General features: G+C 37.3%; 1 protein-coding gene, 1 non-coding gene and 1 pseudogene across 2 annotated transcripts in view; 1 reads left to right on the forward strand and 2 right to left on the reverse strand.

The window, feature by feature from the left end:
- The window catches only part of CDK14 (cyclin dependent kinase 14), a 535950-nt gene that overhangs the window by 435873 nt on the left and 82461 nt on the right, over positions 1-17616 (reverse strand). Inside the window, exon 3 of the mRNA XM_053553550.1 lies at positions 3731-3810. Within this exon, the coding sequence (XP_053409525.1) occupies positions 3731-3810 (80 nt within the window). The remainder of the gene's footprint in view (positions 1-3730; positions 3811-17616) is intronic.
- On the forward strand, positions 5075-5523 carry LOC128560068 (40S ribosomal protein S12-like; annotated as a pseudogene).
- Positions 12705-12868, reverse strand: LOC128560637 (U1 spliceosomal RNA). The gene has a single exon (XR_008373109.1). It is a non-coding gene; the product is annotated as a U1 spliceosomal RNA (small nuclear RNA).

Consider the following 17616-nt stretch of genomic DNA (forward strand, 5'->3'; position numbering starts at 1 on the left):
CTCAACTTCCACTTTATCTCCTTTCACTATTGAAGGAATATCCTTGAGCCTACGATCTTTTTAAAATGATACGGCACTGATATGCCACCACATTTTGTTCACTTGTTATCTATACATTCAATCTCCACCTGGAAGGTAGCTTCCTTGACGGTGCAAAGTCTCTCTAATACTCTGTCATATTTACAGACTCTAGGTTAATAATTTTTCTTTAGTTACTCACTATTACAGCATGATTGCCACACTAGATGTTGAAGATACAGCAGTGAACAATTAAACAAAGTCCCTGACCTCATAAACATTATCTACTAATAGAGTGGGGAGAAAACTGTTCCAGATTCTAATGAGAACTATAATGGAAATAAATAGGTGGTGACATGACAAGCGAAGAAGAGTGAAATGGTCAGCTGCTCTATTAGCTAGAATGAGCAAAAGAAACTTCTCTGAAAAGAGAAGCTAATACCTGTCATCTGAAAAGAACTGGGGAAGAACATCCCAACCAGATGGAAAAGCCTGTTTGAAATCCCTCAGACAGGAAATCATGTAGCATTATGCAGGAAATCAATCACACAGTACCTTAAAAAGAACGGACATACTATGATTTAGGTTTTCAGAAGATGGCATTGTCTACAGAGCACAGAAGGGACAGTAAGAAGGTAAGAGATGTGAGGAGTACAATTAAGAAGCTATTGAGGAAGTTCAAGGAAGAACTGATGAAATCCTGGACAGGGGGTGACAGTGAAGAGAGAGAATGTAGACAAGTATGGGTATCATTTAAAGAAGTAATTAACAGGTCTTGGTCTTGGACTAGATTTGAGTGCAGGGAGCACTGAATGCTGACAGAACTAACACAGGGGGGATATGGTTTGGGTTATGGTAGAAGGACAATGAGTTTCACTTGGATGTGTTATAGCTGAAGTGACTGTTATATAATGATCAATTTTTGAACCAGCCTTGCATTCCTGAAATGAATCTTATCAGTACTGAAGTACTATCCCCTTCACACATTACTGGATTCAAGAGAAGATGCCAAGTAGGCAGATGGATACATGAAATGGAAATGGAGCACAGTCTTAGCCAATGAGATGCACATGTAAGTCATCAGCTCACAGTTGCTCTTTAAACTCATGAAATGAACAAAATCACTTAGGAAAAAATACTTACTAGAAAAAGGAAGGCCCTTCCCTATCTTGAAACCCTTCAAAATTTAGAGGAGCCAGAACAAGAGAAAGACAAAAACCTACCTATTTGGAAATCTGATGTCACAAAAGAGAATGTTTGAACCATGTACAATCTTCTCAAATGTTGGGTAATTAAGACAGAGAGGTATCTATTTGATTTGGCAAGAAGAAGGTGATGATGAACTTTATAAGGACAGGTTCAGCTAAAAAGAAATGATGGAAACCAAATTAAAATGGAATGAAAAGGAAAATGAGAGCTGAGAAAGTGAAAAAAGAAAGAAAATTTCTCAGAAATATAATGTGTAAATCACATTGATAATTTTGGGAAGCAAACCAGACCAGTGTCAGACTACATTTAGTTCATTAATACCTCAATCAAATTATTGTAGCAAACCACTGAGTTATGTTATGGATAAGCAGAATAATATCTGTGATCTCTTCAATGTAAAAATAAACTAAGGTCTTAAATTACAAGAATTCATGACTAAGACAACAATGAACAAATGGGGCTTAAACTAAAAATCTTTTCTACACAGAAAAAAAATAACACAGCGAACAGACAACTTGCAGAACGGGAGAGAATATACGCAAAATATACATGTGACAAGGATTTAATATTCAGAATATACAAGGAACTCAACTCAATAACAACAGATAATCCCATTAAAAGGTTGGCAAAGGATATGAATAGATGTTTTTCAAAAGAATATATACCAATGGCAAACAATTATGTGAAATGATGCTTAATATGACTAATCATCAGAGAAATGGAAATAGAAACCACAATGAGATACCATCTTACACCAGTCAGAATGGCTATTAAAAAGTCAAAAACTAATAGATATTGGCAAGGATGCAGAGGAACAGGAACTCATATACTGTTGGTGGAAATATAAATTAGTACAATCTCTATGGAAAACAGTATGAAAATTTCTCATAGAACTATCATTATACCTAGTAATATCACTACTAGGGTACTTACTTAAGGGAAAAGACATCCATATATCAAAAAAAATATATATATATACCTGCACTTGTATGTTTACTGCAGCACTATTCACAATAGCCAAGATAGGGAATCAACCTAAGCGTCCATCAATGAAAGACTGGATAAAGGAAATGTGGTATATGCACAATGGGATACTTACTATTCAGCCATAAAAAAGAATGAAATCCTATCTTTTACAGAAACATGGATGGCACCAGTGGCAATTATCTTAAATGAAACAAACCAAACATAGACAGTCAAATATTGCATGCTCTCACTTGTAAGTGGGAGCTATATAATGTGCACACATGGATGTAGGGCATGGAATAACAGACAGTGGAGATTCATAAGGGTGAAGGAGTCCAGGGTGGATGATACGAAATTAATTCATGGGTGCATTCAACGTATGTTATTTGGGTGCTGGATACCCTAAAGCCTTGACCTCACCACTACACAAAATATGCATGTGACAAAATTGCCCTTATACTCCATAAATTTATACATTTTTAAAAGATAATGTGCACTTTTAAAAATGTAGTAAAGGTAAAGCTAATAATCCTAAAAGTTATGAAACTGAATTAAATCATTCTGATTAATAAAGGAAGCATTTTATTCTCTGGGAGTAGAGATACTTTTCTATGCAGAAAAAAAGCAGGCTGGGTATAATGGCTTATGCACTCGGGAGACTGAGACGGGTGGATTCTTGAGCTCAGGAGTTCAAGACCAGCCTGAGCAAGAGCAAGATCCTGTCTCTACTAAAAAAAATAAGACAAAAACTAGCCTGGCATTGTGACAGGCACCTGTAGTCCCACTTACTTAGGAGGCTAGGGCAAGAGGATGGCTTGAGCCCCGGAGTTTGAGATTGCTGTGAGTTATGATGATGCCATGGCACTTTACCCAGGGTGACAGAGAGAGACTCTGTCTCAGAAAAAAAAAAAAAAAAGAAAGAAAGAAAGAAAAAGAAAAGAAAAGAAATTAACAAAGCAAAGAAATATTTGATTTTTATTTTGTTTCATAAAAAGTAAATCTTCTATCTAGCAAATAACATTATAAAAGGAATTTTTAGAAAATGACAGAATTAAAAAATATTACAACAGAAGTGACCCAAATACGTTAAAAGTGTCTATATATCAATAAGAAAAACCAATAGAAAACACAGTAAAGGACAGCAAGAAAGAAATCAACAAAGATGAAATTCAAATGGCTAATCAGATAATACAATCCCCTTCTCCCATTTTTAACAATTTTCCTTAAAGGCCACGGATAAAGGGTAATACGAAACTAATATGCATCCTGACAAAATCAGACAATTCGTGATGTAGCCTCACCACCAATGCATAGGTGTTTTTTCCCATATCTGAGCATACATACAGCAGGATGGTCTTATTTAATGGAACATGACTTGATGTGATTGCAAGAGGTACTGATTTTTAAATTTCAGTTTATACCACCCAATAAGAGATATGATCATGTAATTTTAAAACTCCACATATTCAGAGATATATAATATTTAGATATCTACAGGCCTCATACAAACACGAAAGCTCAGATAACAAGCACTTACCTTCCCTTATAGCTGTGAAAGGTGTACCTTCTTCTTCTTGCAGCCTGATCACCTTCAGGGCTACCAACTTCCCATTTACCCTGTGAAAAATGAGAGAAAAAATGAGAAGTGAATTCTTGAAAATATGTGCCTATTACGGTTCCAACTTCCCATTTACCCTGTGAGAAATGAAAGAAAAAAGGAGAAGTGAATTCTTGAAAATATGTGCCCATTATGTTTCTAATTGTCTTCCTTATAATTTGCCTTTTATGCATTTTTGCACAGAAAATGTCAGTGACTCAATTACACTGCTCCAGAAAGATTAATTTCAGTTAGACTGGGAACTCTACATCATCATCATAAATAATCACATTTTGAATATTCACACTTGCAGAGGCCAAGATTTAACTGTAATTTTCTGATTCGCTCTGTTCCTTCTAGAATGAAAGTAGTGTTTCACAAAATCACCACGCTTGATAATTATTCACAGAGTAATTAAAAATCAAGCAGTCAAAATGATTCTTTTCCTTTGTTTCTCCAACAACTTCCCCTTTGTTTCTTTTGCTGAAATGTCTTCATGTTCCCTCTTTAGCTGAGATCACTTAATCCTCAAGGACAGAAACTTGACACTCAGCCCTCTCTCTCTCTCTCAACACTCATTCCCATTTTTCCCTATTTTGTCTTTTTTACTAGAGCCTCCTAAAATTATATTTGGTCTGGTTGTGTTTTATTTTATAGTATACCATCAAAAAAGTTATGAATATTTCACTATTACAAGATTATACAAGACCTATCCAAAGCAGATGGTCCTTCCAGACACATTCTAAATATGTGTCAGCTCTAATTAAAAGTAAGAATTGTGCAGTGGAGATAACTTTTTATTCAGTCAATTCTGTCAACAAAGATATGACTATCTAAATTGGTCTTCTTGAGTGCTCTATTTTCTACCTTTACTATAGGCCCAGCAGCATACTTTATTTGGTTTGTTTGGTATTTAAAATAGGAAAAAAAAAAAAAAAAAAAAAGCACCAATCCCTCAAGGGATTGGTTCCAGGACCCCCTCAGATGCCAAAATCCACAATGCTCAAGCCCCTGATAGAAAATGGCGTAGTATCTTCCTATAACCTACATGCAGCCTCCTTTACCATGTAAATCATGTCTACATGACATATCATACCAAATACAGTGTAAATACTATGTGATTAGTTGTTACACAGTATTTTTACTGTTTTTTCTAACTGTTTTGTTTCCTGAATATTTTCAATTCAAAGTTGGTTGAATCTACAAATGTGAAAACTGTGAATACGAAGGGCTGACCATATTAAAAAGGTAAGATATAGCTCTTTCCCTGCCGCTGTTGAATAGTGTGAAGGCGGAGTCTTAGGTGAGGTCAAGATTCAACTTCACCCGTAACCCACCGCCATGGCCAAGGAAGGCATTGCTGCTGGAGGTGTAACGGATGTTAACACCGCTTTACAAGAGGTGCTGAAGACCGCCCTCATCCACGATGGCCTTCCATGTGGAATCCGCAAAGCTGCCAAAGCCTTAGACAAGTCCCAAGCCCATCTTTGTGTGCTTGCATCCAACTGTGATGACCCAATGTATGTCAAGTTGGTGGAGGTCCTGAACACCAAATCAACCTAATTAAGGTTGATGACAACAAGAAACTAGGGGAATGGGTAGGCCCTTGTAAAACTGACAAAGAGGGGAAACCCCATAAAGCGGTTGGCTGCAATTGTGTAGTAGTCAGGGATTATGGCAAAGAATCTCAGGCCAAGGATGTCATCGAAGAGTACTTCTAATGTAAGAAATGAACAAATAAAACTTTGGCTCTTAAAAAAAAAAAAGGTAAGATATAAAAGAAAATACATCTCCTGGACACACCCTTCTTCAGCCACCTAATTCCTATCCTCTGAGGTTACCAATTACCATTACTTATATATATTTTCAGATACAAAGACTTCCATATATATCACACAAACACAAATGTGTGTATACACACATATACAAATGGCAGTACAGAACACAGAGTATACTACCGTACATTTTTATCATTTAATATATTCACTGACTTTCTTATAAATGCGTAGAAAACTGCCTCTTGCTTTTGAAAGCTCACAAGGAGTCACAGGGTGTTCCTTTGCATCAGTAAAGTATATTTAAATCTATTCCCAATCTTTGACTGATAGGCATTTAGCTTGTTCCCAATTTTGTGCAACTATAAACCATGATACAATGAATAATCTTGTATATGTTATTTCATCCATGTAAAAATATGTCTGTAAGATAAATTTCCTAAATGTGAAAGTACAAGGTCAAAAGGTATACACATTCATTTCCAACTTGATGAATATTAGAGAATCGTCTTACATGCAAGATACCAATTTGCCCTTCTGACAGTAAATAATGAGCACTCCTGTACCTCCTTCCCTTCACCTATGCTATGTGGTATCGGTGTTTTATTCTGCCAATCGAATTAAGTCAAACATGGTTTCTTGCCGTAATTTAAATTACCACCAAAGATCTTTAGAGGTTAAGGAACCAGCCAAGGAAAACTCACACAGCCCACAGAATCCAGAGCCTGAGCCTGAAATAAAAAATTTGAATGTTTTTTTAAAAACTGTATCTAATTGGTCTGCTTTAAAAAAAAAAAAATGCCATAGCACAAAACTCAAAATGCCAAGTAATTTATCACAGTCCAACCATCCTAGTGACATTTCTCATTGAACTGACTGCTGAAAGACATTATTACTGGTTACAGTAATGGGACAGGGCATCTGTGATTATAAGGCTCCACAATGTGCCATCTCCTCAAGGTTAGGAGCTGTTGTGTTTATTTTTCCCTGTGTTTTCAGCTGGGAGGACAGGCACGCTGCTTTTCTGCTTGGCAACCTCCTCTCCTGAGTATATTACCTTCATTTTTTTAGTCCTGTTTATGCTTTAGGTACCCAGGTGCCGGCAAAAAATCACCATGTCTGTGGGGTCCAGCTGCAGACCGTACCTTGTGCCCTTCACTTTGTCCTCTAGGACTAAGGGAGGCCTTTGGCAGGGCTTCAGGCTAGGATGCAGTCAGTGCTGACATCTGCATGGATTTTCCTCAGCTCAGTTGAGCTCATCACTGGCTCCATAAGGAGTCAGTAACAGATTCCAGGAACTGCTTGGAATTTTCCCCTCATTTACAGATATTTTCCCCTCACCCAAAACACACACACACACACCCTTCTTCCTGCAAGGCTTTCCATTTCCCTTGAGAGCATTAACTTGTGTGCAGCGTGAACCAAGTTCTGGAACAGCGGGACCTCATACTTCCTAGAGTTAGATATGTAAACACAATCTCACACCATGAAACTATGACTGCCCTGTAACATACTGAAAAGAGAAAAGCCTTTAATTGCATCAATACTCATTCTTTAAATGCAACTAAAGACAGAACCCCTGCAAGTAATCTCAAAGTAATCTGCATCATTTTTGTGATGAACAAAAATTGATATTTTCTATGAGAACTGTCTAAAAGAATAAAATCTAGGTTTTGTTCTGATTCTGAATTCTCTGGGAATTGTTAGGCTTTTTTATAGTTTATGATCATCACAACAGCTAATGACATTGAGATTTTAGGTATTAAAGCATATGAAGCTAAAATTTTCTTAGAATTGGTGATACGCAAAGCCCCAGAAGTGAAGGGACTTTTTGTTTTGTTAACTGTATCTAGAACCTTGCTGGCACAGAGTATATTCTCAAAATATTTTACTGAATGGATACTGATCCTATTAATATACTGACATTTTCCTCCTCATACTTGCCAAAATAAGCCCAGAATAAAGTGTTAAAATTATTATTTCCAATAAAATATCAGAAATGCCACAATTATATAAGGCTTTCAACATCTTCTTTGATGTTGGGTTTAAATATTTATATTCTTTTTTTCAAACAAAGGTGCAGATTCTTTGTTTTTGATGCATGTGGGTAAAGTTTTCATTTCCTTGAAGTTTTGGAATTTGTAGGATGCTTTGTTAAATTACATTATTGCACCCAGAAAACATATTTAAAACATTCACTACCTTAAAAAAAAAAAATCCACTACCCTTTAATAATCTGAGCACAGCCCAATAATGGCATCTTCCTCCTCTCCAACTGCTTCACTGGTTTCCCATTAAGGATCATATTGATTATCAAACTGCTCTTTAACCTAAGAGTCACTGTGACTTTCTCCTTTCTTAATTAGTTTTTCTCTACACATCCAGTAACACAGCAACTGCTGGATCCCTCAGTTTTAAAGCCTAGTAAAATGTTGAGTCATTGGTTCCATGTTTGGAAAAGGTACCTTTGGAAAAAGTAGCACTGAGAAATGTTTCAATGCTCTGACTTTTGCACATATATATTTTAAACTTTAGCATAGGCTGAAATACTTTAAATTGTAAGGTAAAACTCACTTATTAAATATAAGTTTTAAAAACATCAAAAGAAGATACATGTAATTCTATAAAAAATAAAATGAATACTGTATCTTCTAATTTTCTTGTGGATTTAAACTATGACGGTTTAAAACATATAATTCAAACGTTGATGTAAATAACTTAAAATAATTACAAAATTCAAACTGAATCAATAAATTAGAGCTGTTTACAGGAAAACATTGAAGAAGCCTCTTTAACAAGTCTTATTAATTAAACCAAAAGCTAATGAATAGAAGGCAATCAAGGCTTGATTGCCAGTGGAGACATTAATTCAGGTAAATGACATGGTGGAAAAAATGCTTCACATTGTGTTAATATTACCAAAGAACATTCGATTGGAGATACCCCCAAATTTGGTTCTAGTAGCTCTAGCCTGTATAGACAGCCATTTTATTGCAGAGATTCCTTAATATTCTTTTATTCTTCCAACAACAGCCATTCCCAGCTTGGCCTCATTGCAAGGATCACTTCAGGCCCAAAGATGAGTGACTCATTGCCCATCCCACAGGGTGAGCTGTCAAGTGCAACTCCAGGGAAGAGAGGCGTGCACAGGGGTGGATTGGGGAAGGGGCAGTGCCACATACAGAGACCTAGGCATACCAAGTTGCTGGGCAGAGCCATGCTGAAGTGGACCAGGTTTCAAACTGGTGCTAACCACAAATTCAAATCCCTGTCAACTTCAGAAATTCTTTCCACAGATTTCTGTGCCTTAAATTTATAAATATAAAATTTACTTATAAGAGAGTGAATTAAGGTCTAGAAGCTTTAAATAAAGAAAACAGCCTATTTGTTTTTTCATCCATTTATTTGTTCCTTTAACATTCTGCAAAACCTACAAAAAAGAAAAAACTCCCCGTTGACTTTGGGGTACCTTTTCCAGTTTCAAAGAGTATTTCCTTACAGACAGACAAGGCTCAAAGGAAAGCCTAAAGGTTTTCTATTCCGTTCGTTACCTTAAATTAATGGTATAACTTAGTACAATAAAACAAAATTACAAATATTATCTAGGTCATCTAGAAAATAGAGTCCATGTGCTAACACCTAGAAGAAATTATGTCTAGAGGACATAAAGGAAATTAAAGTGATATACCTATAAGAAATTTAATATACTCTGGGAAAATATAATACATTCTGCCTCTCTCTTTCATTATCGTTTTGTCTCAAGAGAAACTACAAAGGAAAATAATACCAAGTACAGGCAGATACAATGCTTTTATTTCCTTACCGACAGAGGTAATGGAAAGAAATGTGGATCCCACTGAGGGAGTGGCAAGGGAAAGTGGAGTAGAGCAAGATCAATATTTTGGGCTGGATTTACGGATTTTTGACAAAGTTATTAAAAACATTTGATAAGTTATCCTAGCAGTTCTTCATTTATGAATTTCCTCTTAGAAAACTGGTTAAAGCTTACAATACTGCATTATATATATTTTAAAAAAATCAAAAGTTTGACTAAATATTCATGACCTTGCTATTGTCATTTAAATTCAATTTTTATTCATGTGTGAGGAGAAAGTCATCTTAACGGTGTTTAACCTATGCTATTCTGGAAAATCATGGAAGTGCAATCTACTACATTTTATTCCCGAAAAATAAGAATTTCAAAGTAAACTGCCAAAAATTATACCTGTCCTAATCTTTATCAAAATAGTACAGAGAGAACTAGAAGATGACTAATGCTAGTTTCTGTTAAACTAATTTCTTTTTGAATAATGTCCAAAGATTAATAAGCTGATAGTGCCTATCAATATCTGCCTAACAATGTAAAAAGTCTAAAGATTAATGGAATGAGAACAGGATATATATAATATATTTTATTACCTATAAAAAGAAGAGACTGCTACTAAGGCATGTTTCACCATCATCAGTGTTCCATCAAATATACAAACCCATAATACTATGAAACATAAAATTCAAGTGGCATATAACACTCATGGGATAAAAGAAAATTATGTACTCTCCAAAAATTTTAAGCCAGTCAACTTTGTACCTTTCCAAAAAATAAAATCTATCATGAAGGATTTTGGAGTCTTATTACCTTGCAATTAGAAGTAACTGCAGGCTCAGTGCCAGAAACTCAGTTGTTAGGGCACCGGCCATATACACCAGGGCTGGTGGGTTCAAACCCGGCCACGGCCTACTAAACAACAACAACTACAACAAAAAAATAGCTGGCATTGTGGTGGGTGCCTATAGTCCCAGGTACTTGGGAGGCTGAGGCAAGAGAATCATTTAAAGTTTAAAGTTGCCATGAGCAATGATGCACTCTAGTCCTGGTGACAAAATGGGACCTTGTCTCAAAACACAAACAAAAAAGTTCTCAATCTCTAAATACTAAACTACCCTGTTTCCCCAAAAATAAGACATCCTCCGAAAATAAGACCTACTTACAGGAAAGATAAGACATCCCCTGAAAATAAGACCTAGCGCATCTGTGGGAGCAAACCTTAAAATAAGACACTGTCTTATTTTCAGGGAAACAGGGTAAGTCTTCTTGCACAAGAAAGCCCTTCACTTCATGAAGTTTTATTAGCCTTCCCCTCATCCAGTAACTATTCGTTGAGAGACTATGAGTCTGTGCTTGTGATAAAGGATGAAGAATCCCGACATGCCCCTTAACTTAGGGAGCCAACGGTCTAGTAAAGAAGCGAGACACAGGACACCTGAGTACAAAGACACCTGAGACAAGTCAAAGGGAGTCAGGAGGCTCCCACTTGTCACATGGGACAACTGGAACACCAGTAAAACAATAACTGCCAGTGAAAGATATCAACTGTATTTAAATGGGTAAGTTTATAATGCAACTTTAAATAAACTCATTGGTCATATTTGGGAAGTGCTATGGAATCATTTCAATCTTTTTATACCTTTAAAAAAAAGAGAATATATCAAACACCTCCCTTCCCTTTCAGATTCTTTCATACACACTATACCTCAGTATAACCAAATGCTGTGGGTGGCTATGGGGGAGTTTCTCTATAGATGCGCTGCATGCAATGAACAAAGAAGGAATGGTAGAATTTGAGTACCTCCGTTTTGCTAACCAGAGTCACCTGGGGGGGTTATCCATGTTTGTTAAAATTTTAGAAAGAGCCTACCAAATATTCTGTGCCCCTGATGGAAACTTTCTCTAATTCACCCTTGTGGAATAAACCCAACTCAAATCTGACCAAGTCCAAATCTAATTACTCATTTAAAGGACACAAGGGAACAAATTAAATATGCAACACCATGGGGATATAATCAGAAAAACCTAAACCATACAAAACTCTATTGGGGAAATAAGCCTGTTTCTTCAACAAATGCATTTGAAGGAAAAAAATGGAACCCACATATTTAAAGAGAGACATATCACCTAACCGCAATTCATTACAGTGTATGGACCTGATTTTATCTTGACCCAAATAAACATGATTAAATTATGTGTCTACAGCTTACCTGCTATGGGTGGAGAATTCCTGAAGAAGCACAGAGGTGGGAGCAGAGAGGGCACTCAGGAAGCTACTGCAATGAGCCAGGTGACACACGGTGGCCACTTACACCAAGGTAATAGTTAAGAGCAATGGAATAAAGGAAAATAATACTCTAAAGACAGAATCAACAGGCTGTCAGGATGAATTGAATTGGGTGTTGGGAATTTTAAAAGATGACTCTAACTGTCCTGATTTCAGCATCTGGGCAGATGGAGGTACCATTTATTAATGAGCAAAATTAAAGAAGGAGAGATTTCAACAGTAACCAAGAGTTCTGCTTGGGAAGATCTTAGGAACATCCAAGCGTAGACATAAAGAAAGCACTGGTATTTATGGGTCTGGATCTCAGTGCAAAAACCTAGGCCAGACATACAAATTTATGAGTCACTTGGAGGCCTGCAAGAGAGAGCCAGTTTTCTGTTAAAGCAGGAGTAAAGAAAACACTCAAAAAAAAAAAGACAAAGAGAATGTATAAGAATCAGCTGATCAGGGAATTATGTTCTCTATACAGAAGATGCAGGAAGACCCTCAGGGTGGAGGAAAGGGACCCTGTAAGGGACATATCAAGAAATAAGAAGAAGTCTGAGAGATGATCAAGGAGCTTTACACCTTGGGTGGGGTGCACAGTGATGTGAGGCAGAGAGGATTCCATCCTGACTGCTTCTTAGAAGCTGTGGAATGGGAGCACCAAGTACAATTACCCCTGCCTGCATTAGGCAAGGCCTGGGGAGGGTTGGGGCCAGGCTTTGCAGCTGGGTGGAAGATAAAGCACAGGTTCTCAGCCCTGGCTTCACATTAAAATCACCTGGGGAGCTTTAAAACATTAACAATGCCTGGCCCACCCTCCTCCATTTAACTGGTGTAGGGTGAGGTGCTAGCATGTGTATTTTTTTTTTTTTAACACCCTCTGTTATTCTAATGTTCAAAGAGGGCTGCAAACCACTGTGTTATGCCTTCAGGTTCCTTTACCAGCTTCGCATGCCCTCTCTTCCTCTGCCTGGTCTCTCCAACACTGATGTCCCCCTTCTTATTATAACCATTCAGAATTTTTTTTTTCTTTTTCCTTTACAGAGGAAAGCGCGAACGCAGTCCCCCACTACCACGACCTATGCAGTCGAGTTTCCCACATTTGGGGAAATCGCAGGGGTCAGCACAACCGGAGAGCAATGGATGAGCCTCGCCCTGGGAAAACCACCCACATGCTCATGATATCTCCCCTGCCTGGTTTGTATAACCAGTCAGAATTTTTCAATTCTTTTGAGCACCCTCCTAGTCTTAGCTGCAAACTTCCTGATAAGTCTCAGCCGATAATCTCTCTTGAAACGTGACTGCAGGGCACACACACTGCCAGAGATCATCTGGTAAGTGCTGAGTGGGCCTGGATGGCTCTCTGCCCCATCGTTGAAACTGAAATTGCACAAATTTGCTCTAAGCATGTATTGAACTGTCATAGTCACAAAACCTTGTAAACTCAAATTGAGCTTGCCAGTAATTAAAACCCCTGAGTTTTCTTCCTGAGCCCTGAAAAGACACCATCTCTGACTTACCCTACACCTAACAATTCACTTTTTATATATGATTTCAGACTTTGAATTATCACTAATAAAATCCCAACTTGTTAGCAGCCAACAACTGCTCACGCCTCTCTTCTAATTCCAGCTCAGTTAACAACAAGGTACTGGCCACCGGTTCTTCTAGGTGTCCTAATGCCAGGTCTGAATGAAAACACCAAACAGGATGAGCTTGCGCACTGCTTGTTGGCCCCCACTCCGTCCACCCTGGGGGATGTGGCTCCATTCATGGTCTGCCTCCCTGCTCCTTCCTTTTCTTTTCACTTTCAAACTCTCCTGTCCAGCCCTTGCTCATCATGGCCACTCTCAGTCCCACACTGACCATGTTCCACCTCTACTTTTGGAATGTCCTGGAAAATCTGCCCCTTGCACAATTTCTGGCACACAATTGGGCTCAGTGGCCAAGGAGAAAGCTAAACCCTTCCCATGTAAATAAGAAATATTAAAACAGCACCAACTGGAAACTCTACCACTCTTAGATATAATCAGCCTGTCTTAAACCCATCACCAGCAACAGCATATCATCCAACTGCCGATATAACCCTCTCAGCTCCCAGAACATAATCAGGAACATTTACCAACAATTAAAGAATAAGCAGATATACAATATCTGCAGAGTTCTGTTAGTCCACCAGCTTATCAATCTGATCAAAAAAAGGAACTAAGGTTATTTAGGTGTGAGGTAATTTTCTACTAATTCCTACTATTTTAGTTTCTAACTGCTCAGACATCATGTGAGTCATAATTTGCCCTAAAATTTAATTAGAGGAGGAACAACACAACAGGCGTGCAGGGGGAAGCTTACACCTTCTCCATCAGCTCTGATCCACAGAAGTTACCATCCTGTGTGACTATCTGGACATCTGAAAGCTGCTAATGCCTCTCTCACTTTTCACAGTTCCCCAAAGATAACTGACAGTGATGAAACTAGCTCAACTCCAGATTTCTATAAATTCTGTGAAACTCGTCTCAGGTGTTAAATCAGGACTCTTTAGGGAACCACAGTACTATCAGATGTCCTAAGACATCTGATAACTTAATTCATTGCTACATTCTGCACTTCCATGCCTTAAGCTAATTACCCTTGGAAGCAGGGATGTAAGCAAAACAGAAAGAGAGTAATTATACTTGTTCTCGGTCACCTTTCTACGCTGTAGTATCTTTTGTGTGTGAACTTCAAACATGAGCTTCTGCCTGGTTTCCAATCCATCCCTCCTTTTCTCGTTCAGCTGAACCGTGGTTCATCTGGTCCGATGTTTGGTTGTTCAGTTCTGAGGGACTTTCATTGTCCATTTTGACCCCTTCTGGAGGTTTATGGCAGTGGACTGTACATTTCTTACAGCCTTGAAGAGGACTACCTCCCAGTACCAAGGAACCATTCCAGGAGATTAGCAGCAAGTCAAGGAGACAGGACAGTCTCAAGCAACTTAATGCATGATGATCAAAGCTAAGTTTCTAAGGAAAAGTAAGGCAAACTTATAGGAAGACCAGGAATGGAAGAACTGCTAACACATTAAGAGAAGGCAAAGCACAAAAGGACATTCACAGATAGAAACTGGCCTACTAAACATGCTCCTGAAATTTCTAGAGAAGGGCCATCTTTCTTTGATGAGACGTGATGGTTTCACGAAAAATAAGTAAAATATAGTCCCTATGAGTCTCTTTTGAGTTTTTTCAGATTGATTTTTCACACAATTATCCACATATATCCATATTCAGTGAAAACTATAAATGAAAAGATGATGTGAACACAAATACCAAATAATGGATAAAAGAAGAAGAAGAAAAGAAAGAAGAGAAGGGGGAAGAAGCAGTTGGGATTTCTGTTGTGTTCTGTTTTTCCCCAGTCCCACTTGTAAGTACACTTGTCTGGAGAAGCACATTACTAAAGTCTTGGAAAAGGCTGCATTTTACATTTCTAGAGAAATCAAATTTTCTTGTTCTGAGGTCAAGTTGCCACTTCAAATAAATTTTTACCTTCAGTAGCTTTTGTTTCCTACGGAAAGTGTTTCCAAAAGGCAAAAAAGAAGTGGATATACTTCTTAACGATATCACTTCTCCCCAACCTTGGATTATGTATTATTTTCTGGCTGATTCTTACATGCTGCATCTCATAACTATCCCTAAAAATCAAAGTCAAATCCATTCATTCATAATTTTCTTTTTTAAAACTCTAATTGCAACATCACAATCAGAGTGAATCATTACATGAGCTGGGGTAACATAAAAAGAAGATAAAGTTTAATGTTCAACCTTATAGCATTTCAAGCTTCCTATTCCAAAGGTAAGTATAAAACACAATGTTCTTCTTTCTTAGAGACGTAATTGTTCCCCTTTCTCTAGTAGAGGTATACATCCAGCATCATAAGAGAGAAAAGAAAAAGCATTTCTGAAGAAATTAAAAGCATCAAAAAACACATCACTGATTCACCACATGAAGCTTTGAGAAGTCCCCAAATACTCATTGCCAAGTAGCATTTACCATAGAGATCTTGCATTTCACATTCAAAAATAGCCATATGAAATTAAGTGAAGTTTGGAACAGCAGGAGAAAACACTTAAACCATCCCTGGAGAGTCATTACAGCAGGGGTATTCGGAGTTCAGACTATTCTCCACCCATTCTAATAATGACCAACACATACATATACCCCTTGAGTTTATGTTACGACAATGACATTAAGCTAGTATTTTCTCTTTTTGGTTTGCTGCAAAAGCCCCTTGGAGAACCCACAAAGAAAATTTCACAGTAGCCAGAGGACTACAGATAATATTAAACCAACAAGAGTACGAATGATTTTCATTTTCTCCAAAACAAATGTATTACATTCATAATTATAGAAAATATTTTAAATATGCTTAAAGTGAAACAAAAAAATAGTATCAAACAATGTCTATTTTATTTACTTTGATTTACGCTTTTATGCAAAAAAGATTAGAGAACAATACTACGAATTACCTAAATCTAAAAAACTGTTCTTCTAAAAATTAAGTATCATGGGCGGCACCTGTGGTTTAAAGGAGTAGGGCGCCAGCCCCATATACCAGAGGTGGCGGGTTCAAATCCAGCCCCGGCCAAAAACTGCAAAAATAAAATAAAATGAAGTATCGCTTAACACGAACTGTTTCACAGCAAAACGGGTATCAAAGTAAAAATGATTTGATTAAACAAAAGGTAAACAAAATCTACCCACACATGTTGAAGATTAGGGTTTACATTAATTCATATATTACACCAAATAGTTGATTATACTAAAAACTTTCATAAAATTTATATGTAATTGGTATGACAATGATCTATGCTAATATTTTCTCCAAAATCTTGCAATACAGCCTGAGCAATAGAGTACAAATTAGCCTGATTTGGAATGAACAGATTTTATGGACAATAAGTTTAAAATCAAGATAGTGGAAAAAAATTTTTTTTAAAAATCAAGATAGTGGCCTTTAACTCAAAAATAGCACTGATGTTCCGGTGCCTGCAATGTGGTGTGCCCAGACCAAGGACTTAATTACATGTATCACGCTGTCTAATTTAATCCCTATAGCACTTCTATGTGAACAACTGTTATCCTGAGGAACGGGATGGCTCACTAATTTGTTCTAAGCACACAACTAGAAGAGGTGGCGCCACAGTTGGATCTAAGAGGTCAGACTTCATAAACTCTCTGTGGGGTAGCAGTAAGTAAAGTATAAATCACGGAAGAAAGGTACGTAGACCACACTCAGAGACTATTTCTTCACTCACAGACACTCTGTTCATGCCAGGAACACTGGCATGAAACACTCATGATCAAGTCGCTTAATCTGAAAGTAATGCCATTATTCTTAATGGTTTCTAGTAATTCTTTATAAACCTCAAAATAAATCCATGTATAGTGTGACATTAGTAACTCTTATCCTAAGTTGTAACACTGAGACATGTTTACGGCAGAATAGTTGAATGACACAAAAAATATTAAATCAACAATAATCTCACTTTTCAGAGGTAAATTCTTCAAAATCTATGTATACCTTTCTAAATTTTTTTCTATGTACAGGTATTTTTTCCAAAAAAATTTCTTTATATATAACTTTAAGATGTGGTCATTTATTTTGTTGTGGTTCAATTATATATTTATCTTTTTACTGGACAGGCTGAAGTAAGAACCGCAAAAGCTTCAAGTTCCAATAAACTTATATTTCCCTTTAAGGAAAACATCTCCAGCACTTCTTTCTTTCATAAAGTTTCATGACTCCTGCATTTTGATTTATTGATGAAGGCAACCTTGATAGCCAAGCAATAGAGGACTGACTGGGGAAGCTGTGTATGGGCCTGGCAGCCACATGGGGGAAAGACCTACGGGACATAGTGTCCCTTAGATGGCCTAGCGGGAATTCAGTCTGAGAGTGTTCCATTGTGACAGGAAA

This window comes from Nycticebus coucang, chromosome 11 (genome assembly GCF_027406575.1).
Source record: "Nycticebus coucang isolate mNycCou1 chromosome 11, mNycCou1.pri, whole genome shotgun sequence".
NCBI lineage: Eukaryota > Metazoa > Chordata > Mammalia > Primates > Lorisidae > Nycticebus > Nycticebus coucang.